The sequence below is a fragment of the Anastrepha obliqua genome, chromosome 2 (genome assembly GCF_027943255.1).
Source record: "Anastrepha obliqua isolate idAnaObli1 chromosome 2, idAnaObli1_1.0, whole genome shotgun sequence".
NCBI classification, from domain to species: Eukaryota; Metazoa; Arthropoda; class Insecta; order Diptera; family Tephritidae; genus Anastrepha; species Anastrepha obliqua.
Genome location: NC_072893.1, coordinates 37898139 through 37911936, shown reverse-complemented (window position 1 = coordinate 37911936; position 13798 = coordinate 37898139). Strand labels below are relative to the sequence as shown.

General features: G+C 36.0%; 1 protein-coding gene across 1 annotated transcript; it reads left to right on the top strand.

Annotated features, from left to right (window-relative positions):
- Window positions 1–6979: 6979 nt before the first annotated feature.
- On the top strand, window positions 6980–13337 carry LOC129238611 (uncharacterized). The gene is made up of 3 exons (XM_054873683.1): window positions 6980–7407; window positions 11327–11536; window positions 12372–13337. The coding sequence occupies exons 1-3, from the start codon at window positions 7266–7268 to the stop codon at window positions 12419–12421; spliced, it is 402 nt and encodes a 133-aa protein (XP_054729658.1). The 5' UTR covers window positions 6980–7265; the 3' UTR covers window positions 12422–13337.
- Window positions 13338–13798: the final 461 nt, after the last annotated feature.

Here is a 13798-nt window from a genome sequence, read left to right as displayed (position 1 = left end):
CTCGGCAGGCAATGGCAAACCTCCGAGTGTCAATGAACTGAGGCCAATTCGTGAATCATTCAGCTAGTGCGAAAAAGGTTTACCAAACTTAAGGGGATATTCTAGTGTAGAAATTCGAAAAAATCGTTTTTTTTTTTTAATTTTCAAAGCTTAACCTTTCAAGAATATGTCCTTAAAAGGATTTGTTAAATTTTAATTATTTCCAGAGATATAGCTATTTTAGTGTCACGACTTCTAAACTGGCTCGGCTGGAACACCACAGGGCGTAATTGCACCCAAAACTTTAAACGCGTTTTTCTTGGAACTAATATTTCAAAATGTTTACCTTGACTTCTCAGGTTTTACTTAACCGATTTACTTGAAATTTGATGAGAGCCTTCTCAATATATATGTATATCTTTCGTACTTACTATTATTATAAACAAAACAATTTTAACGTTTTTTAAAAAATTCCGAAAAGTAACAAAAAGTAGTAAATAAATTTATCATTTTTTCGGGCAGCCGTAATTAGGCCAAACAAATTTTTTTTAGTAAGTATGATATTTGCAATCATGGTAGGTGTGGTGCGCCATTTTTTGTTAACCCCCACTTCAAAAACTTATAACTTTTTGAGTTTTTCGTTTTTTTGAGATTTTTAATTTTTTTATGTATTTTTACAACATTAATAAATATCTTATTAAAAAATGGATTCTAAAAATATTTTTTAAAAACACCTCAAATTCATACCTCTACACTAGAATACTCCCTTAAAAAAGCACACAAAAATTATTTCGGACAACGTATCTCTAGTCTTTGAATATAATATTTTGTACATACTTCCTACTCTAGACTCATTATTTGACCCTCTTTACCTCTACTCATATATGGTATTCTTTGAGTTAAGTGAAGATATGTAAGTAAATTAAAGAGAAGTGAGTATTGTATAGCAACGGAGTGAAGCTAGAACATCAGACGTTTAGATAACATACAAATTCTATGCCGCAATTCCTAAGTATTGTATATTGTATTGTATATTTTCTAAAATATTAAAATAAATTATATAGACCAACATAAAAGACTTGTTTGCCTTTGCGAACCAAGAACTGAAGCTGGAATTTAAGAGATCTCAGTGAAAAATCTATCAAACGCTTACCTATTAAAATAGGTTTAGAAGGTGAAGAATTGTAGTTTTATGTACAACTGCATGAAAAAAATATGTCATAGCCTCAAGTACAATTAGAAACAGTAATTTTTGCTCTTTTGAAATTGAACGCTTTTTGGTTTTTGAAAGGCAGCATTTGAATTTGCTTTCAGTTCTTCATTTCATTTACTTCGGTTAATTTGTGCTTACAGCCTTTCTGGGCATTTGACCGAGCTCCTCCTCCTATTTATAGCGAGTGTCTTGATATTGTTCCACAAATGAAGGACCGACAGTTTTATGTCGTCTTCGCATGCCAGGCTTTTCCAAGACAGAAATACGCTCGTAGATTTGTCATTGCCTGCCCCCGCTATAATAATTTTCTATAATTTTGGTGTTTCATGCACGGAAATTCAAACCTCCACACCAAGTGAAGGAAAGTCCTCTTCCACCTGATTTTTCCAACGCAAAGGAGACCTTCTTCTTGCTCTACTCACACCAGCTGGTACCCATCGAATGCTTGCAGAGCCGGAGCCTTTGTATCCAGTCGGATGGCAAGACTCAGCCAACGTAGCCGCTGGATCTTTATTCGCTTCGCTATGTCTATGTTGCCGTAAAGCTCATACTGCTCTTTGTTTTTTCGCCTGCGATACTCGCAGTCGCCAACGTGCAAAGCTCAAACAATTTACCGCAGGTCTTTTTCTCAAACACTCCAGGAGACGCCTCATCGTCCAAGTTTCGGCGTCTATAATACTAGCTATCCTTAATACTTGGTGCATTCCAATTCATCGAAATAAAAAAATATCTTGTTTTGCATACAACTCTGACTAGTAATTCGCAACGAGAACAATTCTGGTCCTACTCGAACTAGTATGACTTTTTCCTTCAAACATCCACCCAGTTACCAAGTTCATGAATCAGGATGTTTGGTGAGTGGTTCAGTATTTCACTGCATTTATTTTGTACACGCATGTATGTATGTATGCATTTTTCTGCACGAATGCCAGCACTACACACTTTGATTTTATTACATATCATTTTTTTCCATAAAATTTGCATACAATTAATTTATGATTGTCTGACAGAATGCTATACTGTTATTTCTTCAGATTTATTCTTCTTTATTTTTTATCTATTTTTGTAACTTTGTGCTCATGCTGCGTCAAATGCAAGTCTCGTAGGAAATTTTAGTAAATTATTACTGCAAAGGCTTAAAGAATTGAAATTTTCGACTGGCTCAAACTTTGACTCCGGGTACATTATACATATTACAAATAAATTGGATAGAAACTTTTTTGGTAACTTATGCTAACAAGACTTCAATGATGAGACTATGAACTGTGTTTGTAAGTGCAAAATATCTCTATCAATAGCTTCTAACGTCTGGTAAAAATCAGGGTTTTTTTTTCAGAAAATTAAGCAGGTAATTGAAACCAAAAAAATGTGGGGTGAACCGGACTAAATTTCTTAGGAGATTAAACATATCAACAAGGTAAAACTGATTTCGACATGTTAATCTTTTTTCAGTTCTACTGAAATGCCAGTTCCTAAACCTTTACAATTCACAAATTAAATACACCAATACCGACTATTAACAAACTCAAAATTTTGGATATCATCTTTGATAGTTTGCTCTTCTTTTTAGCCCACAATGGCTAATTTGGGGCAAAGACTTAAAAATGTTGCTGCCGACATTGAAAGCGTTTGGCCGGCCGGTTTTGAATTATACTGCACCTGTCTGGTCACCAGAAACCAGTGATACCCAGCGGACAATGCTCCATATCTGAGAAAATGCCTCCTGAAACCTGCTGCAACACTTTCATATGGAAAGATCGCTCTCGTTTAAGAAGCACGGCAAATGCTCAGAAAACAATTTCTACCGAAGTTATCACCCCTGCAGACATTTACTAGAGTCTGAACCACCTCCCAGGCATATTAGGAATAATCTTTTTAAATACACTGACGAGATCCTGGACAAAACCCAACTACAACTACTGCATCCGACAGTATGTAGGCAGCCATTAAGAGACATCCATCGGGAGATTCTTACCACCTTCCTAAGCTCCTGCTCCCTGAATGCCATTATTGGAGGCCAACAACCACCTATTGCAGCCGAAGAGCTTCAGTTGCCTCGCGAGACTCGCATATCTTTGGCTCAATTACGATATACAATATCCTGTAGTAGGTTAAACTCCTACTTATCCAGAATCGACGCCGACATACACCGCACGATACTCACCACCAATTCACATGCCCGCTCAAACCTACTCACCTAACACCCTTCACCTTGTGGACCCGACCTTTGGAAACAGCACGTCTTCTGGGCGTACCAGAAAAGGCAGGGCTTAGTAAATCGCTACAACAACAACCATCCAATTTCTCCGGTCACTGAGTCAAAAGATTTAGATAAAAACATAGTATAAGTAGATTTTTATAAATTAAGCAGAATTTTGAATACATTTTTATTGTCCTAGCGATTTTGTTGGTGTGGATGTTGTTAGTGCATGTTTAAGTTTGATTATTAATGTCATTTGTAAGTAGTTTTATGATGCCTATTTATTGCAGTAAGTTATAACTAATAATACAGAAAAAAAATTATTTTCGAACACAGCGACAGACAATTCAATTCTGAACCGCTGCAAATTGTAAAAATGTTTTTAAAGTCAGGGGCTCTAGGCTCATAAGGAAGAGAGCTGCAGAAATGCATTTCGCAAAAAAATTACTCCATTTTATAGACAGGTACACCGGCGTATTGGCCTAGCGACCCAAGAAAAATTCCATATCTTCTTGATTTTGCAGTATATTTTGGTATCCCCAGTCACAAATTAAGCATAGAGCATAGTAATGATCTTATCTCCGACCACTCACCTTTAATAGTTACATTTGATGATAATGTCCACCATACGTCCAAGAAGTACAAGGTCCTAAACTGAAAAAAAAAACTGAAAACTGAAAAACTGACCGCAAATTCTTTCGAAACTGGATCGAAAATCATATTAACTTAAATGTGCCCATATATACAGGCACCGATATAGATGCAGCAGTTGAATCATTAACAAACCTTATTTACGAGGCCGTCTATATGTCAAGTTCGAATGAGCAATCACCTCCCAACGATCAAATACACGTCCCTGCTGATGTAATAATGCTCATAAATACCAAGAGAAGGCTAAGAAAAATCTGGCAGGAAAATAGATATCCAAACAATAAAACGGCTCTAAATAAAGCAACAAAAGAACTAAAATCGAACCTAGCTGACTTAAAAAACCAGTCTTTTAATTCATTTTTGAAACAATTGGAACCCACAAAATATGATGAGCACAAACTTTGGAGAGCTACTAAGTACCTAAAATGACCGATGAAACGTAATGTTGCCATTAAAAATCTTCATGGATTATGGTGTAGGAGTGATGAAACAAAAGCAGAGGCTTTTGCCAAACACCTCTATCTGACTCTTCAGCCTAATACTTCGAATAGGAATAATAACAATACAGATACTCTAAACTTAATCGAATCTCCGTGCCAAATGGACCTTCCGATCATACAAATATCAGATGACAAAGTTACTGAAGAAGTTTCCCGACTGAATAACTGTAAAAGTCCTGGATATGACTGTATTGATATTAGAGTTGTGAAGGCTTTACCACAAAATGCTATAAAGTTACTCACACAAATATATAATGGTATCTTGAATGTAAATCATTACCCCACACAGTAGAAGTGTGCTGTCGTAGTAATGGTCCCAAAACCAAAAAAACCTGAAAATAACGTGAAGTCCTACCGCCCAATTAGTTTGCTCGTAACATTCTCGAAGATATTCGAAAGAATATTTTTGAAAAGAATGTTACCTGCAATTGAGGATCAAAATATCATTCCTGAACATCAGTTTGGGCTTAGAGTTGGGCATGGCACACCAGAACAATGCCACAGAAATGTGAATGTTATTACAGATGCGATTGAAAGAAAAGAATACTGTTCTGCAACCTTTCTTGACGTACAACAAGCATTCGACAGAGTTTGGCATATGGGACTACTCTTTAAAATTAAAAAAAACTTTTACCAGCACATTTTTACTTAGTGCTTAAATCTTATCTAAGCGACAGGCATTTTTATGTAAAGCACCAAGATGCGTCATCTGAAATATATAGTATCAACTCAGGTGTGCCTCAGGGTGGCGACTTTTGCTGATGATACAGCCTTCATCGCATCTAGTGAGTCCCCTGCAGAGGCCTCCTCCCTGCTACAAAATCACTTACACACTTTGGAAACTTGGCTCAATAAATGAAAAATTAATATTAATCATCAAAAGTCTATTCATGTTACATTTACACTAAGAAGAGAACAATGCCCTCCAGTGTATTTAAATGGTCATCAAATTCCTACTAGCGACACAGTCAAGTACTTGGGAATGCATCTTGATCGACGCCTCACATAGAAAAATCATATTAAAGCTAAGCATCAACAGCTCAAAAATAAAACAAAAAGAATGTACTGGTGGCAAATCTCAACTTAGTCTAGAAAACAAGGTTAGATTGTATAAAGCTGTATTGAAGCCTATATGGACCTACGGTATACAGCTTTGGGGAACTGCTAGTAAGTCCAATGTGAAGATTTTGCAACGCTACCAGTCAAAGACCTTGCGAGCCCTTGTTAATGCACCTTGGTTTATCACAAACGAAGCCATACACATGGATCTAGGTATTCCATTTGTTAAGAGAGAAATCTCAGTATATTCTAACAGATATATTGAACGATTGTCAAATCATGTAAACACAAATGCTATTTGCTTGTTGGACACAACCAATGAAATTAGACGATTAAAGCGCAATCATGTCTTAGACTTGCCATTCCTTTAAATTTGTCAATTTAATAATAATAATAAAAAAACAAAAAAACAAAAAAAAAAAGAAGAACTAAATATGAAATTGTTAAAATGCGCCAATAAATTTTAAAATTCTAATATAAGTTATACATGAAGTTAGTTATACAATTTTCGAGTAAAAATTAAATCTAATAACATAAAATATGCATAAGAATTGTAAAAAGAAAAAATTCTATAGTTTTCTATGTAGTTTTGCACCAGTGTAAATACTATGCTGTCATTAGGTAATAAAATCTCTTTTGCTGAATATCTGTATTCTAAGTATTTCCATTTAAAAAAAAAAAAAAAATTCAAATATATAAAACTCATTACTAAGACTAGCTGCTTTTTAGAAGGTTGATGTTAAATAACTTTTGAGATCCGCGGGCGAAAGTTTTTAGCTATTTTGCAAAGTTAAGCTACCAAAAAATACAGACAAAAATCTATATTTCATAAGTTTCACAGTAGCTGTGTGGCATAAGAGTGAGCTGCTTACAAATTCCTACCAGTCTTAAAAAAATGTATTTTTTATAAAAGAGCCACAAACAAAGTAGCAAAATTGTATTTGCCGTAATGCGCAACAAAATAAAATATATAAAAAAAAGCTCCACAATGTCTCAAAAGCAACGGCAACAGAAAAAACAACAACAAAAAACTACAAATAGTTTGCATACCAAACTAAACTGACATTAATGAAAATCTGTATCTGTATCAGACGCCTCTCACTTTTATTTGCCGCAACCGAATCAACAATCATTGTTTAGGCATTAAAAGCGCTAGTTCATAGACACATTTACACATACATGCACATACTGGTATATCTAAATACATAATTATGTGCGAGAAGATATGTATGTATGTATGTATGTATTAAGCGGCGTCCAACAAACAAGCCAGCCAGCCAGACAGCTCAAGTTGTCTGGTAAACTAAACCACTAAGCTGCGATTCAAATTTGCAAGCGATCGCTGCAAGTTGTCCAAGTCGTGTCAATACGCTCCTCCGGCCATTCAGTTGTTCGCGAGCGTTTAAACCAGTTGGACGGACCCACTTAAATTGTTTTGAAATTTTTGTACTTCATTGCGAATATTTGTTGCTATTTGTCGCATTTATTGCAATTAAGTTGTGTGCAAGACCGAACAAAACAAAAAAAACAAGAAACATAAAAGAAAACAAAATCAAAAGTAAAACAACGAAAATTACATGCAATAAAAAGACACTCACAGAAGGCATTCAATTGAAGGCAACCATACAAATAAATAAACATAAATAAAAGAAACCTTCATAACATGACAAAAAAGCTAACTAGCTTTAGCTACAAGTTAGCTTTTGTTTGGCTAACTTTTGTGTTGTTGCTGTTGCAGTGTTGTGGCGGTGCACTGGGTTCGCCGATGTTGTACAAGAAAAATCCGCAAGACAAATATGAAGCAGGTGATGGCGCTTGTTGATTTTTCTGTTTTTGTTTTTTGGTTTTTGGTTTTGAGTGAAATATTTTTGTATTGCTTTTAAGTAGCGAATTTTCCCTATTCAAAATCATTATTTCTTAACCCTTCACTTCATGAATTAATAAGGCGTTGAAAAAAAAATCGTTGTTTCATGGTGGAAATAGCTTTATTTGATTATCAACAAGACATATTTAAAGAAAAAAATACTTTTATGTTTCGGCTCTTTTTGAAACCATGTATAAAAACTATAAGGTGATTTTTTAAGAGCTATAGGAAAGTTTTTCAAAAAAAACACACGTAAAATTCAGAAACATGCATGAAATTTTTATTTAAATCGATAGGACAGTCCATATAATTTAATGTTTGAAGATTTTTCATGCAAATGTTGACCGCAACTGCGCTTCAAACGGTCCATCCGCTTCCGCTTAGTCCAATTTTGGCATACTCTCTTCAATGGTTCGGCCGGTATCTCACATATAAATTCTTTAATGTTGTCTTCCAATGCGTTAATTGAAGCAGGCTTGTCTGAATAGACATGAGCTTTAACATAGCCCCGCAAAAAATAATCTAAAGGCGTTATATCGCACGATCTGGGTGGTCAATTGACAGGTCCCGAACGTGAAATAAAATGTTCACCGAACTCGCCTCTCAACAAGTCCATTGTTACGCGTGCTGTGTGGCATGAGGCACCGTATTGCTGAAACCACATCTCATGCAAGTCAATCTCTTGCATTTTGGACGAAAAAAAGTTGGATATCATTTCACGGTAGCGCTCACCATTCATAGTTACGTTACGATTCGTAGCATCTTTGAAGAAGTACGGTCCAATGATACCTCCAGCCCATAAACCGCACCAAACTGTGACCTTTTCTGCTTTTCTGGATACATTGGTAGCTCTTGCAATTCTTCTGGCTGATCTTCACTCCAAAATCGACAATTCCGCTTATTTACGCACCGATTGATCCAAAAATGAGCTACGTCGCTGAACACAATTTTTCGATAAAAAAGTGGATTTTCGGCCAACTTTCCAAGAGCTCATTCACCAAAACTTATGCGTTGCGGTAGGTCGTTGGTAGTTCGGCTTCAATTCTTGCACCGGCTGTATTTCGAAAGGCTTCACACCTAAATCCTTTCGCAAAATTTTCCACGTTGTTGAGTAACAGAGGCCCAATTGCTGCGGACGGCGACGAATCGATAATTGATGGTTATCATTAACACTGGCCGCTGCAGCTGCGATATTTTCTTCAGTTCGCACTCTACGTAAGGGTGTTGGTGGTTTGATATCCAATAATGTACATTTTTTTTCTAAATTTAGTCACAATAGCTCGAATCGCCACTTCAGTGGGTCGATTAAACTGACCATAAAATGGAAGAAGCGCGCGATAAATTTTCTTAACAGAACACGCATTTTTATAAAAAAATTCAATGATTTGCAAGCGTTGTTCGTTTGTTAGACGATTCATGGTTAAATAATATACCAAACTGAAGATGTTTGACAGTGAAACAAAACACGTAACGTGTGTCAGCTGTTTAAACCAACTGTTTAAAAAGATAATAGCTAAAAAATCACCCGTTATTTAAAAAATTTTTTACATGAAAGTATGTATAAAACTACGAGACGCAATCACTCAATAAACCGTGTAGTCTTCATCGTTGTCACGTATAGCCCGGCATCTTCTTCATGCTTTGAACCACCTTTCTTGCGTAGCGTCCAATACTGTGACGCCATTTTCGTGTTTTGTTGTTTCTCAATGTGTTTTTCTGAGAGCAGTCGTTTTGATGATGTCGGACGCTAGGATATGTTCGCTTCCTTCAGTCTACGTTCGAAGGTGTTGATACTCACAACTATTCCATTTCTAGCAAGAACTGATCGTGTTTGGCGTAGTCACAAAGAAGGGTCCCGCTTAAAAAGTTGGACGATCACTTTATCCTGCTTTTTTATCGTCACTCGCTTCAAGCCGCGCTCGGAAAAGTCATAAACATTTTTGTACACTTTATACCGCTGATTCCACATTGCAACAAACTTTTTTGATTTTCTAATTGCTTTTGCAGCCGCGGCTTAAGATAAGGGCCGAACCTTTCGAATGCGTGCATAAGAATACCGCCTCAAAAGGCTTTGCGTACTTCTCACTCTTTTTTGTTTGCTTGCGTTTACGGGAAAGTTTCGAACGACACTAACGTGAGTTAGCACTGGCGTCATAGCCCTTGTGTGGGACTACTTTGCAGCAAAAAGCAGAACGAAATATGTTCGGAAGTATACTACTGTGGGCAAAAAGTAAGATGAATTTATTTGTCAAAGCTCGCGGGATTAAAATTTCGCTGTAGTTATTTTTTTCATGAGTTGGCAGCACTGTTAATAAAATCTGGGCCAACTTTCATGTGAATGTCATTATCAGTAATATATTTACGCTTGTGTTTACCAAACGACCAATAGTGCATTTTTCGATTTTTATAATGTCTGATTTGATTGAGCAGAGAAGTGCCATCAAATTTTGTTTGCGGAATCGAATTTCGGCTGCGGAAACGTGTAGCATGTTGCAGAAAGTATTTGGTGATTCGACCATGTCGCAGAAAAATGTTTATAAGTGGTACAAAGACTTCAAAGAGGGTCGAGAACGTGTTGATGACTTGGATCGCTCCGGACGACCATCGACGTCAACAGATGATCAACACCTCAATAAAGTGAAGGAGTTAGTGCTCAAAAATCGTCGGTTGACTATTAAAGACCTTACTGATATGATCGGAATATCAGAAGGATCTGTGAAAACCATTTTGAAAGACCATTTGGGCCTACGAAAAGTCAAATCTCGTTTGGTACCGAAAACTCTCAATTTCTTGGGAAAAAGTCGTCGCGTTAATGAGTGTATAACAATGCTTTAAGACTATCAGGACAAGCGCAAATGCATCATTACGGGAGATGAGACTTGGATTTATGCTTACGACCCTGAAACAAACGAATATCGTGCTAAAGGCGAGTCCAGACCGAAAAGACCACGTCAAAGTCGTTCAAAAATGAAGGTCATGATTACAGTTTTTTTCGATTTTCGTGGTGTGGTGCACTATGAATTCCTTCCACTTGGCCAAACTGTTAATAAGGAATATTATTTGAGCATTATGCGTCGTTTACGTGAAGCAATTCGTCTAAAAGGACCAGAATTATGGGCCAACAACTCTTGGTTTTTGCATCACGATAATGCACCGTCTCACGCTGCACTCGTTCTTCGTGACCATTTCGCCAAAAATTCCACGCATATCGTTCCGCAACCACCATCTCACCGTATTCGCCTGATTTGGCTCCGTGTGGCTTCTGGCTATTCCCAAAACTCAAGAGACCACTCCGGGGAACGCGTTTCGAGTCGATTGAGGAGATAAAAGCTGAATCGAAGAAGGTGCTGATGGCTCTACCGGAAATGGACTATTCTGCATGTTTCGGGGATTGGAAAAATCGTTGGCATAAGTGTATTTCATCGAGAGGGGATTATTTTGAAGGGAATGAAATTGATTTACAAGAATAAATAAAGATTTTTCATTTTACAATCAAATTCACCTTACTTTTTGCCCACAGTAGTATATATATATATTGTGAGATAAATAAAAAAAAACGTTTGTTTTCAATAAAAAAATATTATTCTAATTATATTATTTTACTATTATTTTATTATTATTATTTTTTTGTTCAATCAGTGTCTGCTGGTTAATAAAAAGCTAAGTGGCCATCGCCTTAATAAAAAGCTTTCCAAATTAATTCATGAAGTAGGTTTTTTGCTTTGTGGAATAGTTATTTAAAAATTTCAACTTTTCAAATTTCAAATAAAACTTTGACTAATCAGAAGTTGCAATATTTTGTTGAAATCCCAAATAAAACTTTACTCAAACTTAAAAATTTGTCTTCCATTTTTAACCAGATCTTGTACCCGTCTCCTCAACTGTCATACCGCTCACAGTGCTCGAAGTCAGCTATGGACTAGGCGGCAAGCCCAGTGAGGAGTACAAGCAGGCTTATCTGAAGAAACTGCGCAAGAAGGTGCAACTTAAGCAACATTTAAAGCAGCAGCAGCCACAACAACACGATGAAGATGATGCTGAAATAGCAGATCCCGATACGCTCATAACAAGTGAGTGAAATAGAAGAGAATTAAAAGAAACAAATACCCAAGTGTTTATAATTGGTACTAGTAAAGTAATGGGTAGTAAAATAAATTGACTATAAATTAGTGGTAAAGTTTAGATAGCGAACGGCCAATGGGTATACTGTTCTTTAATTCACGCTATAAATTCCCGCTTCACAATGAATACAACGAGCATAAAGTTCGAAGTGTGCATATACTCGTACTTGTATGAGGCCGCTTTGTTTGATGACAGGGCGTATGCGTGACATTGAAATGGGAGCACTTGTTCATGGAATATGCCCACGCAGCGTCTGCTCATGATTAGGAAGAACAAGAGCATGTACATAGCTGCGTGAAGAAAAAAAGAAAAAACGAAATTAAAAGCGATTACGAGTTTTTGAAATAGAGTAATAAAATGAAATGAAATAAAAAATCGGCACTGCTGCTGACTGCAAAAAGCAGTAGTTAAACAGGTTCGCATTGTTTTGTGCTACGTAGTTTTGCTTTAATTCGCTAAAAAGCATATAAATTCGATATTTTCTTTAAATACTGGCATACTCTGGTTTTGATCTAATTTGTTTTTGTTGTTGTACTTTTCTTGGCGCATTGATTATTGTGACTCTGACGGTAAAATTCGCACACAAGTTGCAGTTTAGCGGTGTTCGCAAGTGCTCAAACATGTGTGTGTGCGTATAGCTTAAAATATGCTTTCATAGTCAAAACTTATGTATTTTGGTGGTATTTTTTTGTTACTCATTTTCCATTACTAATATACTTTTCCTATTACAGAAATATTTTCATCTTCCAGCTTAATTTTTATATTTTTGTCTCTTTTTTGCAGTCAAAAAGAAACATAACGACACCAATAAAGCCAAAGTCAAGGGCATCTAAAGCAATTGAAGATGACAACGATGACAGTTAGCGCGCAGGGGCCAGGGCTATGCTTGAAATGACATTTACTAATATATCAGCAGTGATAACAACAACACCAACAACAAACACAACAACGAAAGCAGCGAAAACCACATAAGCAACGGTAGGAAAGATGACAGCAATCAATGCTGAAATCATTGCAAAGCTACGCTGGATGGCTAGCTGGCGTTGTGCACTCACCCGGCTTTTGGCGCGAAGGCGTACAGATTTTAAGTGCATTGCTTGCTGCTTCGAACAATCTGTTTTTAGCAGTCAATAATGATGTCACTACGCTTCAGCACAATTTTAGTGTATGGAATAATAGCGATAAAAAAAGAGAAAAAGTTGTTGCTTGCTTGCTGTCAACCTCCTCCAGCTGTGAGTCAACGCATCACTAACCAATTTTAGTTGCTTTTGCTTACTTGGTGATGTTTTTGGACATCACAGTTTTCGCTGTCACTGCCACATACGCACACACACACTCCCACACACACATAATTGTATATACTAACACGCATACTTATTCAATATTTTAATCCATTGATATTCACTTGGCTTCTACTAGGCAGCAAGAAAATAGTTTATATGTATGTATGAATCTACATGTGTACATATGTAGATAATGCAATGTATTGAAATCACTTAAAACAAGAAGAAATACGATATAAAACCATTGAAAAGCGTGAAAAAATCCAAATTAATTATTTTGTCGCATTTGTAAAATTTTATACGGGCTTTAATAAGACAGCCATTCTATGTATGTATGTATATATGTACGTAAATACTTGTATATATGTATAATACTTTATTTGTACCATATTTGTAACTGTTATGTATACACAAAGCAATGTATATATCAATTTGTTTTTCTATCCAATAAATGCTTGCATTCAAATATACGAATTTTTTTTGCCAAAATTGTGTTTTCTTTTTTGACATTGATCCATGAGTTATTACACGAAACAAGAGGGCATTTGACATTTCTTTGACTAACGAGTAATTTAGTAAATGTGGCAGACATTGGTGTTTTTTTTTTTGCTTTTTTTTTTGTTTTTTTGCAAGAGCACAAATGGCAAGAGACTTTAAGTGGATTTTGGCTCGGCATGGGATTCTGCGTATTTGTTCATCAATTAACTTTTTGGATAGACAAGTTGCCTTATGTGTACTTGACTTTTGTGCCAAACACGATTTTAGCAAATCAAGTTTTGAACGAAACTAACTTAGAAAGCTAGCCAATGAAAAATCAACTAACAAAATTAGTCATAAAAAAAGCAATAAAAAAATGCATATAAAACACGGCAAGCACATAAAATGCTTAACAAATTCCAAACATATTCAAAAGTTAAATCTGTATAA